The sequence below is a fragment of the Psittacula echo genome, assembly GCF_963264785.1.
Source record: "Psittacula echo genome assembly, chromosome: Z".
NCBI classification, from domain to species: Eukaryota; Metazoa; Chordata; class Aves; order Psittaciformes; family Psittacidae; genus Psittacula; species Psittacula echo.
Genome location: NC_137742.1, coordinates 36880645 through 36898814, shown reverse-complemented (window position 1 = coordinate 36898814; position 18170 = coordinate 36880645). Strand labels below are relative to the sequence as shown.

Here is an 18170-nt window from a genome sequence, read left to right as displayed (position 1 = left end):
AGAAAAAGGTTCAATGAGCATCCAGTACTCCAGCTGAAACAGCAGTGAGTTATTTGGCAACCTGGTAACTAGGCTCAGTCGTGCTACATGATGATACTTCTGGGCAAGACCCAATTATATACTTTTAGATACGTCCTCCTCCACTTATCATGGACTTGGGAGCAAAAAAAAATGTTTAAGGTATTTCATACCAGCAAGTCTTGACTATATTGTGCAAGTAAAATGTGCATCAGCCTGTCTAAGAGTACACATGTGAAAAAAAACGGCTGACTACAAAGGCTGATGCAGGAGAAAAAAAAAAGGTATCTGGTTATCTTTTATTATTTAGAAAATTTATATTTATTTTTATATTTCATATTAGTTATATTTAGAAAAAAAATCAAAATTTGAATAGACACATATTGTAATACTTTTGCTGCAGATAATGCCACTGTCCCAAAAAAAAACCCCAAAAGTTACAGCACTTTAATAACACTGAGTTATTTTATAAGAGTTAAGCTGGTATTTTCTGCATATATGTAAATGGTCTTGTTCAAGAATTACAAATTTATAGATGATACAGAATATAAGAGTTCAGCAACATGCTTCTTTGGTCGGCTAAATTAAAGAAACCTCTAGCTCTCAAGTCAATAACACCCATTCCTGTTATCTTTGAGCAACTGTTCTGGAAAATCTGTTCCTAAATGAAGGACCAAAATACAATTAGGTAACCAATGCATTTGTGCTCTAGCACAAACTTGCACAAATCTAGCTCCACTGGAACAACTGTTCTCTGAGGCTCTGAAAACAGAAAATTCCCTACTAGTGAGGATTTACATGGGAGCGATTCCTCTTGTCCTTTTCACAGAGAATGAGACAGGGCACAAAGAAAAGCGTAGCTAACATTTTTGATAGTCTTTCCATACAAGGTCACATATTAGTGTGGTGGGTTGACCCTCACTGGATACCAGGTGCCCACCATGTGTCCTTCAGGAACAGACTGCTCCAGCAGGGGTATCTTCCATGGGGTGGATCCTTCAGGAACAGACTGCTTCAGCGTAGGTTCCTTCCATGGCTGCAGCCCTTCAGGAACTGACTGCTCCAGTGTGGGTCCCTTCCATGGCTACAGTCCTTCAGGAACAGGCTGCTCCAGCGTAGGTCCCTTCCATGGCTGCAGCCCTTCAGGAACAGACTGCTCCAGCACGGGTCCCTTCCATGGGTGCAGTCCTCCAGGAACAGATTGCTCCAGTGTGGGTCCCCTGCAGGGTCACAAGTCCTGCAACAAACCTGCTTGAGTATGTTCGTTTCTCCTTGGGGCCACTGGTCATGCCAGGAGCCTGTTCCAAGTGTGGAGTCACAGCCTCCTTTGGGCATCCACCTGCTCTGGCTTTTGGTCCTGCAGGGGTTGCAAGTGGATATCTGCTTCACCATGGACCTCCATGGCCTGCCTCACCACTGTCTGTACCACAGGCTGCAAAGGAATCTCTGCTCCAGCGCCTGGAACACTTCCTCCCCTCCTTCTGCACTAATCTTGGTATCTGCAGAGCTGTTGCTCTAACATATTCTCACTTTTCTCTTCCAGCTGCAGCTGCACAGTAACTTTTCCCCCTTTTTAAATCGGTTATCCCACAGGTGCTACCAGTGTTACTGATGGGCTTGGCCTTGGCCAGTGGTGGGTCCATCTTGGAGCCTGCTGGCCTTGACTCTATCTGACATGGGATTTGCTTCTGGCAGCTTCTAACAGAAGCCTCCCTGATACCAAAACCTTGCCATGCAAAAACAGTACAATTGGACATGTAGACATTGGACATGAAAGCATATGGATCTATGAAGCTCTCATTCTGCAGTTTCTTCACAAAAGCACATTCAGGGAGTGATTCTGATTCCTACAGAATGAGGACGCAATTGCACAAGCATGAGCGTGTTCCCCAAGACTGAAGATTCAAGTTCCATCAAGACTCCATTATCAGGGCTGCCTTCTGAACTGCAGGTTACAAATATACCAGCATTCTCTGCTGGCTTTTAAATTCATTGCTGAGGGGTCTGATTTCACGCATTAGCATGCTCATACTTCGTTATCACCAGCCTCATCATTAGGCACATCTACACAGTATTCATTGCTCCTTACTCAGATATTCCTTCAGGGCATTGACCACCTTTTGGAATTTGATAATTTGTGCTTAAGTTCCGCATAAGTCAGGCAGAAAAATAAGGAATTCCCCATATTCATTGCTTAAGCCATTTAAAACTAGGCTGGGCAAAATATTTGACAGTATCCTGAATAAAGCAGCAAAGAATTTAATTTCCTGCTGTGGATGTGGGAGTGATAAGGTAATCTAATGTAGCATCTCCCTGTCCAATATCCAGAGTTTCTTGATCACTAGTGCTTTAAAAAATATTCCTTAAGACAGCTGCTTCTCAGCATTGCTCATTTTTTTATATTTTTTTCCCTTTCTTTTCAACATTAAGACTATTCATTTCTCAGTTTGATGGCACATTTTTTAAATACTTCCATTAACAGCAGTCTTTTTTACTCCATCTATCTTCATTAATCTCCATTATTACTCAGTTACACGTCTCTAAAGCACTCAGCTTCTCTGCAGCTCAGAGGGCAATTCACACCATATATCATTTCTCACAGTGAGTTATGACACTGCATTTCTCTAGAGGGGTGGAAAGGGGAAAAGATTCCTGCAATAAGGTTTTCACTTGAACCCCTTCATGAATATGCAGCAGCAAACAGCAGACAATAAAACCAGTAATGGGGAGTCACACTTTGCACAGACTGTATTCAGAAATGCATATTTTTTATACCAAACAAATAAAAAACCTCAATTCAGATAATAAAATTACAGTTAAAAACAAAACCAGTGTAATACGATCTTTTATAAAAGTCACCTGATGTAAAATGGACTTGTCATTTTATAGTTTCGAAACATTGAGAAAATTGTAATTCTTTTTTTTAAAAGGTTATTCCAAAACCTTTTCCAAGCACGATTCTGAAATCCCCAGACTTCTTTTCCAATGAATCTTTAATGTTAAATATCTTCCATCATTTTATGTACTGCACTGCTCATCAGTGAAAAATGTATGTACTATTGATAAAGTTGTAAAGACAATGTCTTTTAGACAACAGAAACTGTGGGATTTTTGTCTTGTGATGTGTTTTGTGTTTTCTGAAAAAAAAAAAGCCTATTGAATATTGAAGATGGCAACTGATATGTATTATTAAGACATTATGCACTTGATGATACTGAATTGATACTTCAGTCATTAATGTGCTGTTCACTCTCTTTAGAAAAGCACCTGACAAATTACTGGAATAATAATGAACAAGGCTGATTTTATTGCACTGTTTATTGCCTAAAGATGACACGTGGAAAACCAGCAGTATTTACTCAGAACTGGATCAACATAATCATGTGTTTCTAATATAACTTTAGAAGTCACAATAAGTCATTAGAATTTTTTTCTGCTTCCTGATTTCTGCTACCTCCCAGCGTTCCCACTGTAGAGACAGAATCTGTGTGATGGTCTGATATATAGTGTAGATCATGATATTTTGTTCCTCATCACAAAGCAAACCATCCATCAGATCTAGTGACAGACACTATGACAACGTGGGTCATTTGACACACGTGTTCCTTACCTGACTGTGATACAGAAAAGGATAAAAGAAATAGGCAAACGGCAACACAATAATGGACAAAGAATGACAAGAAATAAAAGTATACCAATGCAGGTAGGAGCAGAAGTCACATGATCAGATAAAACTGTAGCCTGATGTGGAAGGATGAAACACACACTTGAGCAAGGATACCAGGCAGCATAATAAGATAGGATACAATTTCTGATGCAGAAGAGAAACAGACTTCAAAGGGTGGAGGAGTCACACCCTTGAGACCTGCAATTATGACTGGAATATAGTTGCTGGAAAGTATTATACATGCTGCAAAGACAAGAACAAATGGAAACTTATATATACAATATATCGATGACATCCATCTGCCTTCTTTGACCTTCAGGTCACTGTCATCTACAAATCTTATCTTGGAACACTTCCTTTTGCTGAAATTTGTTTGAATTGGTTAAAATTGTTCACTCAAACATCACTTGGTCATGGTAGCCTCTAAAAGAATAAGAAGGAATATAGAGTCTTAAGACATTAGCTCAGATCAAAATGTTCCCAGGTAGGGACAATCAGGGATTGGTTTTGGATATGAAGTTCTGCAGTGTTACTGGAAATTAATAGGAATCATGTCACTACAGAAAGCTATCTGTCCAAATACAGATAGCTACTAAAAACAGGACATTGAGATTTCTGGATGCAGCCACTCAGAGAGTCACTAAACCTCTAAGAGGAATTGCTATTTTAAATCTGGTAATTTAGATAGAGAAATTGCAAAACTTATTATAGAAAATAGTCTCATGAAAAAATAGACATTGTGTTCTACCCATTAATCTTTGTGAAGAAAATTTGAAAAGGATCTACAGCCAAAGCCTATAATATAATCATATGAATAAATACGATGAAATACACATAGGAAAAGCAAAACAAAAAGGACAGTTCTGCAGTGAGGAGGGGTTTGAGATGAAAGAGTGTTTATATACTGCTGGGAAATCATGTAAAGATTTTTTCTTTTCCCCATGAAGAAAGGTGATATGGAATATGAGGACAAAGTTAAAACTAGGAACAGGACTCACACCATGGAAAGGAAAGCAACCGTGCAACGAAGAAGTCAGTAGCTTAAGTCAGAAGGTGGAAAGCTATCCATCCATCCCACAACACGAAGAAGTTTAAAAAACTTGCAAAAACAAAATCTGGCAGGGTAGCTTGATCATATTTCTTTTGTAAGATAAATGTGACACATAACATAAGCAAAGTTGAAAATAGTATTTTTAACTATCAAAGCAATAAGACTTTGGAATAACCTTGCACTAAAAGCAGCAGAGCAAACAACTTAAATAGAACTTTGGTGGGTCCTGAGAGGTATATAAAATTAATTACAGGATGATGTTCCCTGCCACAGCGGTATGTTCCATTCATAGATTTCTTTTTGTCTTTCCCTTTTGTTATCTTCACACACTAAATTTGAAGATAGGTTGCTCAAAAGGAACTGAAAGGTGCTTTTGGCATGCAGAAGCCTCACAGAAGATTATACTCAAATATCGTTAACTTTACTAAGGCCCTATACAGAATTTGCAGAGATAAACTATAGGATAGGCATTTAGGAAATAAAATTAAACACAGAAATGATTGGAAAAAACAGATGTGGAAACTGGCAAGACTTGGTTAACACAGATCCCACTCTATTTACATCCCACAGAACTGGGCTATCTCTTAAGAAGGGAAAGAGAAGAAATATAAGTAGAATCCAGGCATATCCAGAGAGAAAAAAAAAAAAAAAATCCAAAATTTTTAAGGACTTAAGAATTACGGTAAAATGAGGAAGAAGAAATTATTGATAGAGAGGTTAATAATAAAAGAAATGCTTATTTTTCTTTACTCTTTGTTTCAACTTGTTTCTGACTAGCATCAATATAAAAAAAATCAAGCGGTGACAATTTCAGGCTGTATTCACAATAGTTTAGTATTATTATTCATGTAATGATTAGGAACAATATGTTTATAACCATACAGCTGCATAGAATTTCACAAGAGAATAAGATAGCTTTTATTTTCTGAAAAACTCAGATAAAAGTCAAGGACAAATTCCTCTTCTCCAAACATCTTTCTTAACTGGAATGTTGTCAACCTGATGGTGCCCTGCAACCATTACCAGCCAATAAGCAATGTATTTTACTTTAGGCCTGAATGAGGACAGCATCAGAAGCACTTCTTGTTATCATCGGCAATGTCTTTCAGAAAAAATAAAAAAGACCCATAAGCCATTTAACTACATCCTTAAAAATTACAACAAATAGAAAGCAAAAGATTATCCATAATTAGTTGTTTGGTTTGTTTTGTTTTGTGTTTTTTTTTTTTTTTTTTTTTTTTTTCATTGTTGGTGGGCTGGGGTTTTTTTGGCCTTTGTTTTTTTAATAATTGGAATACCATAGAATCCATAATGGCAAGGTCCAAGACATCTATTAATTGCTTCTTGTAATGGACATATGCTTTCGGAATTTTTTTTTAATTTGTAATTTGCTTCATTAAGTCGGTAGTACGTTCTAACTAAATATTATTATCTCTTCTGTAGCTGAAAGATAATTACACTTAAAATATATCTGAAAACACAAATTACGGACAGATAGTTGCAATATTTATATTACATTTGTGTCTGGCAATATAAAAACATATTTACTGCCATATAAATTTATGTCTATATATAAATACTTAAAATCAACAACCATAAATATGATTATTTATATCCATACCTTCAAACTGTTATTTTAACCATTTAGGAAATTGAAAATTACTCTGTTCTTAACAAGCATTAAGTGTATGAAGAACCATAAAAAAAGAGCTAAGAACAATTAAAAGCATGTATTTGTATTACAAATCTTAAAGAACCATGCATAGTAAATAGACACAAATACTTCTAAATTTCACCTTTTTCTATTAAAAAAACCTAAATCCCTACCTCTATCTGTTTAAACAGGAGGCTGTGACCACACAGCTATATAGGAGATTATCTGTGTGGAACAGAAGACAGAAAGATACAAACCATAACTACCAGATTACTTTTTAATTTGATTTTAGGAATGTGACATTAGATGTCAGTACTGTATCTTCTAATTAAGAACAATGGCACATCTTTCCTAGTCATGTGTAGTTCTTGTCACTAAGAAACAACATCCCTTATCATCAGAGCGAAAAGCAATAAAAAGCTTCAGCATTGTTCTTCTACTTCTGTGATCCTTTGCAGTACAGTATGTATTTTGTATTAATTCTACAAGGGAATTTGTTGGAATTTAGTATTCTCTGATTTAGCCTACAGATGACATTCCGCCATAGAAAAATTACCATCAAAGACTTCAATACTGGAAATATAAGCCTTATTTTTCACAGCAAATTTTAAAGCAAATCCAAGTTAAAAAAAAAAAAAAAAAAAAAAAGCAACAACAAAACACACCAAAAAAAGGCACAAACAAAAAAAAAAACAACCCACAAACAAAAAAAACCACACCAACCCTACCCCTTAGAAACAAATAAACAAACAAAAAAAAGACCCCATAAATAACTCCGTATTTGAGAGCCAAACAAGAAAACTGAAATGAAAAATAAAGTCCAGTTTCTGTAAAGAAACTGCAATGCAAGAGATAGTCACATTTGCTAATTAGCCAAGGAACAGATTAGGAAAGATAAAGCCCTGACAGAATTAAGTTTGGCCAGGCACATTAAGAGAAAGCCAAGGTACTCAATGACTTTTTTGGCTTGGTCTTCACCAGTAACAGCTCTAGCTTTAGTGGATAAGGAAAGAACAGCTGACACCATTTACCTGGACTTGTGCAAAGCATTTGACATTGTCTTGTGCAAGACAAGACATCCTTGCCTCTAAATTGGAGACACATGGATGTGATGGATGGTTCACTCAGTGGATAAAGAATTGGCTGGATGGTCACACGCAGAGTTATGGTCAATCGATGTCCAAGTGGAGACCAGTGATAAGCAGTGTTCCTCAGTGGTCAGAATCAGGACCGGCACTGTTTAATATCTTTGTCGGTAACATGGACAGTGGGACTGATACACCTCAGGAAGTTTGCAGATGACACCAAACTGTGTGGTGTGGTTGATATGCTGGAGGGAAGGGATGTCATCCAGATTGAGCTGGAGAGGCTCAAGAGGTGGGCCCGTGCAAACCTCATGAAGTTCAACAAGGCCAAGTGCAAGGTCCTGCACCTGGGTCAGGGCAATCTCAAGCACAAATACAGGCTAGGCAGAGAACAGACTGAGAACAACTCTGAGGAGAAACACTTGGGGGTGTTGGCTGACGAGAAGGTCAACACGAGCTGGCTTCAATGTGCGCTCTCAGCCCAGTAAGCCAACCATATCCTGGGCTGCATCAAAATGAGCATGATCACAGGTCAAGGGAGACAATTCTCCCTCTCTACTCCACTCTAGTGAGACCCCTCCTGCAGTACTGCATCCAGCTCTGGGGACCCCAGTATAAGACTGACATGGGCCTGCTGCAGAGAGTCCAGAGGAGGGCCATGAAGGTGATCAGAGGGCTGGAGCCTGTCTCCTTTGAAGACAGGCTGAGACAGTTGAGCTTGTTCAACCTGGAGAAGAGAAGGCTTAAGGGAAAGCTTACAAAAACCTTCCAGTACCTAAAGGACATGTAGTGACAGAAGGAGGAATGGCTTTAATCTGAAAGAGGGTAAATTTAGATTAGATATTAGGAAGATATTCTTTGCTATGTGGGTGGTGAGACACTGGAACAGGTTTCCCAGAGCAGATGTGCCTGCCCCATCTCTGGATTGGATCACTCCAATCTACATGCTAAAATGAGCCCAAAGCATGGCTAATTACAGTTTGCTCTCAGCAAAAATAAGAGAGCCACGTACTCAGACAGTCTGGCAGGTGCCTGGAGAGGTCTACAGCTCCAGCCCCTGTCCAAAGTAGGCTTAACCAAGGGTTCAAACTAGGCTGCTCAAAGATTCACAGAGTCAGGGCATGAAACTCCACAGGAGCTGAACCAGCCTTGGTTTCTTAGCCTCTCCTTGTAGGGCAAGGTCTCCAGTCCCACTGGCTTGGTGGTTTCCTCTCACCTCCAGCCAGTTTGTTGGTGTCTTCTCTGCATGCAGGGCAATGTGGTCTGATGAACACAGTGTAGAGGAGATAATCCCTTCCTTGGGTCTCGGGCCTGCCTTGTGCTCAAATCCCCAGACAATGCTGTCCCTTGTTGCTCCTGATGTATGTGGGTGGGTGCTGCTTAGCTTGCTACCCAGCAGGGCCATCATCCCAAACTGCTCCTTGGTCCTAGCTTGCATCCCACAGGGTTCTGCCTTCCCAGGAAAGATGTTCCTGTTGGCAAATTTCTACCAAGGTTACCCTGAATGGCACCTATGTCCTCAAGAACATATGCTGTTCTAACAAAGTTGTTTTGGAATGTAACATTCCCATATTTTCTTCTCTATAGGTTGAAACCAAAGATAGAAAAATTTATATACACATATTTCAAACTCTGTGGATCCTACTTTACTATACATCAACCACTGTGGTTTCTAAATAGACACAGAGTGTATAATATAACTTGCAGGTCCTTAGGCACAATTCTTAATGTATTTAAAAATAATCTATTCATTTGCTTTAGATTCATATATGAAGTCCAGATTAAAGTAAAAAGATGACAGATTTTTCCACAACCTATTTTATCACAATTCTGGTTTAAATCATAGAGCACTGAAGGCAAAAAAAAGTTTATCCCTGATGAAGATAACACAACTGGTCAGTGATGCATGCAGAAATAAAAGTTATATCATACCTTTCTTGCAACACAAAAATGCAACAGATTTTTTTTTTTTTTTCCCACAGAATGGGTAAAAAATAAAAATTCTCCTCATGTAGAAGTTTGCATATAGAATTTTCAGTGGCGAGTGAAGCAACTGGCTCTGAAGACTAAGACCACATTAAACCCATTCTTTGCTCCCCATAAATTCTCAATAAAATTCTTCATCCAGGTCTTAGTCCAGAAGCTGTACAATGAGCAAGGAATACAGCATCTAACACCTGAATTCAGAACACATGCAGTAGTCAAGAGATTTATTTCTGTGATCCACTACAACAAAGGGAAAACTCACCTCTGCATAATAAAGATTTCTCAGGATAAAGTACTATACTGAAAAATAAATTTCTGGGGATGATGTCCCACCCCTCCTTCTTGTCCAAACCTCACTATCTTCTGGTCTTTCTGCAGATTCATTCTAATCTTCATCATAAATAGGAATGATAAAATATACCTATCATAGTACATTCATATTCAAAAAAGAAAATTGTTCCAGTGCCCACATTATTCAGCCTAAGGAACAAGAAAGAACAAGTACTGTTGCTACTGAAGGAGATAGGTAAGAATAAGCAAAAAAACACAAGGAATAGAAATAGCTTCCCATTCAAATAGTAATCTCTCTGCAGAATGATAAAAAACTAATACTCTGGATAAGATATTGTAGGCATAAAAAGTCATACAAGATGATGCAAGAATTCAGTACGCTTATTCCGAAAGCAGACTACAGCAACAGTCTCTGTGTAGCAGAAAAAGTATTACAGTAGATTGTAATCTCAAGGCTAGATATCATATGTCCTATAACTTGTAGCAGAATATTTCTGATAAACTCACTGTTTAGACTCTACCAATAACCTTTTGCTGCTTGCTTTCCCAAAAGTCTGCATAAAATATGGTATGATCAGACTTACAAACATCTTGTTATAAGGCATTATGGATTACTGCCAGCATACTTGGATACAGGCCTGCAGTACTAATCTGAAAGCTACAAGTAAGGAATGGAAGCCATGAAAAGCATACAAGAACAAAACTGAATGTGATCTTAAAATAAGGATTTAATAAGACAATTATGGAATGTTAATTAAAAGATTAAACTTATTCATCCAGATTTAACAATTCAGTATGTGGCAACTGGTTATTGAAACCATATTGTGCTTCATGATACTGCAATTGAAGACGAGCAATTTAGGATTTACTCTGATTCATTCACAGCTTTTCAAGGAATTAACATTCAAATGCAGATATTAGGAATGGAGTAAATGCTACAAAACAGTTCTGCAAGCAGACACTTGATTCTGACCATGTACAGGCTTTAGCAAGGTCTACAACCTCAGTTGCTGATTTCTTTGGATGATCACGGAAACACACGAGCTGCATCTACAAGAATGCTCATACAAAGTAACTTCTAAAAGTTTATGCTCTTGAATACCACCACTGCAAGCTTCATGGCAACCATGAGATGAGGATCACATTAACATCCTTACTAAAAAAAAAAAAAAAAAAGGAAAAAAAAAGAAAAAAGAAAAAAAAGGAAAAAAAAAAGGAAAAAGAAAAAAAAGGAAAGAGACCTAGGGCAAGAGAAACAGACTTTCTGGCACTGCCAGTGAAGCTGTTAGAATTCAAGCCTTCTGATCATTGGTGTAAACTGTATGCTCATCCACCAGTGGTTTTGCTGATACTGAAATTGGCAGTGTCCTACTTAACACAGCTCAGGAGCACAAGTTTCCAAAACCCTTCATCAGTGTCCTAGACCAGAGGCAACTCAGCAAACCAGTCCAGGATATTACGGTACACACAACAGTTACGAAATATGTAGGCATACAGGCGTACTTTTTGGTGAGTAAACTAAATTTAGACTCTAATCCCTGCCAGTGATTTTTCAGTAGTGTAATTTTTCTAGGAATAATTCCCTGGCATGAGCTTTTCCTCAAAAAAGGAAAAAGTTTAAGCATTTCTAACATTCTCTAATCCCTCCAATGTGCTACCTCTCCCTTAGATAGTCAAAGCTGCCTAGGCTGGATTCTTCAGCTCCCATCCTCAGGAGGCAGTCTGAGCCTTTGTAAACAGGGAATGGAAAAAAAAAGTAATCCCCCTTTCATTTGCAGTGACACTGAGAGGCACTGGCAAAGCAGTCTCTACTAACTGTAAGAGGCAGTGTTGATCCCAAAGTCTCTGTGCCTATATTCAGTGCAGCTAAGGAAGCTCTGTACAACTGGGAAGTAAGAAAAGTGTTTTTGAAAAGCCTGTGATCCTAAAGCATCACAGGCCATTGTTCAGAAATCTCACTATGACCACCAGAAAAGCAAATCTGGAAGAGTAAGTTGTGGCTTGTTCCTCTAGTCTGTTTCAGACAATTTAATACTGAGCATCTGCTAAAATTTCTACATTATTTCATGCTTCTGAGCCTCATGTTGCAAATATGGCATCTAGATAAGCATATGCACATTATAAAGGGGTACTGTGTGTGCCTATATCTGCAATTAGGTATATCTGGCATATATGTATTATATACGCACATACAATAAAAGAAAGAAAACTAACAGAACTTCAAAGATACACCAGCCTAACACCGAAATATGAAGTTATGAGGAATGGCAAACCTGAAAGCAACTATATCTATGAAACCACATTTTTTACTAGTGTGATCAGTTAATACTTATAAAATAGAAAATCAGCAAACATTTGCCTAACAGAAGAAAAAGACATTCTTAGTCAAGGATGTAATCTGAGTTCAACAAAAAGAGCACTTTTCTCCAGAACATTTAAATGAGTAACCCATTTCATCATCACTAGTTGTTAAACAATTATATCTCTTTTCATTCATACTTCGCCTTCTATAAAACCATTCAAGGTGAAATTCCAGACCTCAGGTAGAACAGCAAGTTTGGAATACCTCAGGTCAGTATCTGTCTAGCTTGCTAGAGATCTTTTATATTATTCTTTCATCTATCTTCACGCATTGTACCTTACTTAATAAATTCCATTAAAAGTACTATATAATTTTTGCCAATTACATAAAAAGGGGGAATTGCACATTTAAATGAAGAAGAGAATTGCACAATCTGCAGTTAAGGTTCCATTTAACTGAAAAAAAGAAAAGGCTGTTCTCATCTCTAAAGATACAAGATGCTCATAGCAATGATGTTTAACGTGTGGCCTTAGGGGCATTCTGTTATTCTAAGAAACCAAGCACTTAAGGCATGAAAGTGAGCTTCACAAACCATGTTCTGCCATGCCATGCAGCTGGTACAGATGGTGGTTCAGAAGTTGGTGCCCTAATGATTTATCACTGCTTTTCTTAACACTCCAGACAATGTTCCCATTTGACTTGGATCTCTCTGAGGGCATTATTTGCCAGAGAACTCTCAAGCAATTCCTGGTCTCCTATGTGTAAGTAGAAATAAAGACAATTCTGCTTTACAATCCCCAAAACTGAAGTCGATCTTACGGTTTGTTTTTTTTTTTTCCAGGACAGGTGTATTGTTTTCAAATAATTGTTTTCAAATAATTGGGTTGGCAGGAACAACCTTGTCCATGGCAGGGGGGTTGGAACTAGATGATCTTAAGGTCCTTTCCAACCCTAACTATTCTATGATTCTATAACATACACAAGAGTATCTTAATTCACACCAGGGAGATCTGTTCTTTACAAAGAGTAAACACAAGGTAAGTCTGAAGGCAGAAAAGAGTCCCTCTTATCATCAAAGCATTTTAGCATTTATCTATCATGTCAGCAGTTGCATGGGGTAGGCCCTGTAATTCCTGTGGTCTTATGATTTCCCATCCCTAGGGAACTCAAAGCTGGATTCAGCAGCACTATTTTATAACCATTTAGAAATACATGATCTGTAACTGAGAAGCTTGGAAATTCCTTAGTCAACAGGCTGACATCTATCAATACACATCAAATAATTCAGAGTACAAAGGAAAAAAATATATATGGCTCAGAAATAGCATAAATAAAATATTCATGATATTTTAATTCTGAAAATAATCACCTCCATCTGGAATGCCTAAGAAGTACACTGTAAACACCAGAATCAACTGATACACAGGAAAAAAGTTTTAGACACCCATCTTGGATTTTCTTTACTGTATACAGGGCTTGCTTTCATTCTGACTTTTTAGGTAAAAGTTTTAAATAATATCTTAGTAAAACAGTTACTTTTAAAGAGCTGCCTCAGGATTCATGAATCCCAAATAACATTATCCCTGCCTTTCAGGAGCACATAAGTAGGAACTTTCAGAAAACTGTAGGACAGTTATATCTGGGATGCTCTTTAAACTAGGAACTGCCTTAACCTTAAGTTTTGTTTCAATTAAGCAGTCTAAATCCATGTACTCCATTATATTTTAATTATTTTGCCTTAGTCCTTGAATTATTTTCAATATTTTTTCCAGAAAAAGAAAGAAAACCAACATAATCTAGGAACTGAGAAAACAATGAAAATATAAATCTTCCTCTGTCTTCTAGTAATTTCCCCCCTCCACCCGCTGAAAGTTATTGATGGCGGAGCTACACTAAGAGACTTGGGGTTTACTGCTTATATTGAAATGGAAACTGTAATACCCAATGGCTACAGTTGCAAAAGGCTAAATCACATCACTTGCAAGGTTGGAAATATAATTGAAAGATAAGGGAAGCGCCTCTGTGAGCTATTTCAATGAGCAAGATAAAGCCCACACATTGTAGAAACAGGGTATCCACTATGGTAGAGTAAAAATGGTGACATCATGTTCTATAGTCGTCACTGGACATTAATTATTTAATTACCATAAGCTAAAATATTTGGGCTAAATTACACTCTTTAACACACAAGCTTGCAAACAACTGCTTAAAACCACCTCACAAGCATGTAGTGTAAGCATTTCCTCATTAAGCATATATTCTGTGGTAACTGGTTACAAAAACCAAAAGCTCTTTTGATCTCAAGAAAGTAGACGTTTTTGATGTTAGTATCTGTGAGCCTTTGAGTCTGTATCTGTAAAATAGGAACAATATCTGTATTTTCCACAGAAATTTAGGTGAACAAATTCACTAATATTGAAGAAACAGAATTTTAGAGTAAGTGCCAGAGAAAAGCTCTTGCTAAAATTAATGCTTGTCTTTGAAATAAAGTCTCATAGCACACAGCATACAACTCTTGACTCCCCATGCCTAGTTAAAATATTTCAGGCAAAATACAGAAAAGATACTTCAAGTTCTTTCATACTATGTGTTCCCTAACTGAATCAATAACGCAGAGAAAACAGTATGTGCTTCTGTAGTTGAAGATGTTGTTACAAGAAGATTTGGTTGGAATAAATGTTCTTTAAGTCATACTTAAATGAAGATTGCAAAGTGATATTTTCTGTCTGATGTTCTTTCAGTGTAGTTGTGTTTTTATATATACGTAGCTGCACAGAAAGATAACAAGAATGACACAGATCTTTGTGAAATTCACTTATAAACAAGCACTTATAAACTAAGATCAGCATAACTCTGAAAAACAATTAATCAGTTCACTGGTACCTAAAAAACCTTGTAATAAAACACTACTTTCTTCTTTGGACCACAGAGAATAAATGGTTTTAATGAATAACAATTTCAGCCATATGTTCTTGCTGAGTTGATGGGACTAGCAAAAGACCGGCACTCTGTTCAATGAATCTTTACTTTCCTGGCAGTAAAGCAGTTGTTTGATATGATCCTGAACTGCCATAGGATTACCCACAGTGGTAGAACAAACTGTTGGTTTTGCCTGATCTGAAATCTCTTTTAGCAGTTGTAAAGCACTAAGCACAAATTCTCTGAGAGCAGATGGATTAGCACAAACACAGTGGATTGTTTAATACCCCCACTCCTTTTGTTAACTGGATTCTTTGACCTGAGCAACATGACTTATCAAAAGACATCCACCACATCCTTCCAAAGTCCTAGCTCTACATGCTCCCACCAACGATTATTGGCACTAAGGAAGGTAACATCAGGCATTGCCCTCTGAGGTGATGAGAAAAAGTTGATTAAAAAGGCAGTAAACATGGCTGTGCCAACTTTCAATTATTCCTGAACCACCTTCCTTTTCATTTTCTATCCTATAGAATCTTTATTTTGAACTTTAATCCCTAAAATACATCACCCATTCATGGTAATATTAGATACTAATGCACCACTAATTCTGTTAAACTACAATGTGTTGGACATAATAATAAATTAGCCCTTGAGAATAGCAGACCTATATATTTACTGTAATTTAAAATCACTTGGCTTGCCTAATTTGATGTTAAAACATGATTAAGTACGACTACCAAGTTCCTTACTTCCACATTCTTTTCTTCAAAAATATCAGAGAATTAGCTGCTAGACAGACACAAAATCCTTCAGACCTGAAAAAAATATCTTGCCAGGCATATATACAAGAGAGTGAAAAGAGATTTTTCATAAAACTGTTTGCCTATTTCTTACATTCCCTGATGTATTTTATAAAATAATTCTTTACAAAGTATTACTTCTTTTTACATAGCCTGTGAATTTAACTTTACTCATATTTAATGAAAAAAAAAAACACTTTGCATGTGCAAATCAAACAATGCTAGCAAATTAGACTGACAAAATTCTGAATGAGAAAATTTTTCATTATAAAACAAAAGACCAATCCATGTTTATTTTGAAAAAGTCTGTATTTAAAATAATGAATGCATTTGACACTCATCCTATGAACAGCCTTTTTCTACATGGAATTTCCAATATTTTTCTGGTGACATTTTTATGCAGCAAATCTAGTTTTGTAACGTAACATAACTGATGGAGCAGAATGAAAGACCTATCACAAAAATCTGTATTCCTGCAAACGTTACTGATGAAGCAGAATGAAAGACCTATCACAAAAATCTGTATTCCTGCAAACATTTCTGATGAAATATTTTGGGATAATAGAAGATTCCTACCGGATCTTCTGTTTTGTGGTTATGCAGCAAATCAGATAGGAAATCGTCATGAAGACTTTCTCTCCGAATCAATGTAAATTCACGAAGGAAAACTGCTCCTTGATTCTGGTCTCCGTGAACCTAAAAGGAAAACATCATATCAGGAAAAGCAAAATTTTAATTCTGTCACAATTATAATATCCAGATAAACCAGACTGGAAGATTAAATTGTCCATTTATGGTCCTTTATTCCATTACTAAACTCATTCTAACTGGTCAGTATTGCCACTAATGAAAACAAATGCATGCATTTAAAGAAAATCATACGTGGCTTGATAACTGTCATTTACATGAGATTCTGCTGTACAGTGAGTCTCTATGTTATTACTTATAGCCATGGTCTATAACGTAGAAAATAGTTAAAACTTCTTTTGTGAAATAAATTAATATTTAGAGTGTTATTTTTACTTTATGAAACTGATCATATTTGTCCAGCATTTTGAATGCTCTATCATAAGAAGTGAGAGCTTAAAACTTCTGAGGGACAGAAAAAAAATATGTATAAGAACTTTGGCTACAAACTCAAATATGCACATGCACGCTAAATCATTTAGACTAACTTTACACCTATTTTTTTCAAGCTCAGGAAGACATATAAGCTACTTGAGAAAGAGGTTGTTTCTTCACTACATGTCTAACCAACACCTATCAAAATGTCATAGGTACTATTACGTATTGTTATAGTTTTTGGAAAGAAATAATGAAAACAAATACACATCATTCTTCAAGCTGCAACATGCTTTCTTTTTTTCTTTGGTTCTCCAAGCCAAACAATGATTTATTTATTTTTTTTTTTTAGGTATAGAGAAAATTTTAAATAGTGGAAACTGGTGAAATATCAGGGAGGGTTTTTTACATGTTAATGGAATATGTGGCTTTTCATTAGACTGACTATAAAAAAATTCCGCTATAGGTGAAACACCCATAAAGTTTGTAAACAACCAGAAATTGGAAGTACATTGTCAACTGAAAATCTAGTAGATTCTTTTCAGTTTTCAACACTTCACAACGTATTTTGAATGTGTCTCAGCCTGAGAATAGTATATTTTACCAAATGGCTAAGAATACCTTGTAATTTAGTACTTAACAACAGAAACTGCAATTCTCGTATGAATTAGGCAAGAGTAATAACCATAGATAATTTTTTATGTGAGATACTGATTTATGTTCCCATACAAGTATGGAAGTACACATGCATGGTAATTGTGGCATTTGGAATTTCTGGTTAATTTTTTTTTGTTTCTCCATCACAAATGGTAGATGGGATATTTCCTCTTCCATTTAAGATGAGCACAAGACTTATAAATGGACTGTTGTTACTACTCACAAGTGCTATATTACTAAATTTATTTTACTAACAAGAAAGTCCATGCTCTGCTGCTTTTATTATGACTGTTTCTTGTATTCATCCTTCTGCATACCCAGATGCCATATTTATCCTAGTTTTACTCATCCTAGCTGAGAAATTAAGAGAAAAAAGAAGAGCCTGGGAGTACTATGAATATGATGTGTAGTATGCAGGAGGAGAATGAAGTATAGATTTGCCTTGCCAGACTCTACAGGTGAGCTGGTACTGCTGTTTGAGAGGAGACAATCCTCCTTGCCAGCTGGGAAGTGAGATCAGAACTGCTGCAAACCTAGTGCAGCTATAATGGGGTGACTAGAAGGAGATGACCTAATAAAACTAAAATGGGAGATGGGAATATCTGAACATGAAGTGGGTAGTGGGAAGAAGTAAGAGTCCCTAAATCCAAGCTTTATGCTGGTTAACATAGCAGC

General features: G+C 36.8%; 1 protein-coding gene across 1 annotated transcript in view; it reads right to left on the bottom strand.

The window, feature by feature from the left end:
- ADAMTSL1 (ADAMTS like 1) overlaps positions 1–18170 on the bottom strand; it is a gene marked incomplete at both ends in the record, with an annotated part of 432351 nt that overhangs the window by 304011 nt on the left and 110170 nt on the right. The window contains one exon of the mRNA XM_080637755.1: positions 16353–16472. Within this exon, the coding sequence (XP_080493881.1) occupies positions 16353–16472 (120 nt within the window). The remainder of the gene's footprint in view (positions 1–16352; positions 16473–18170) is intronic.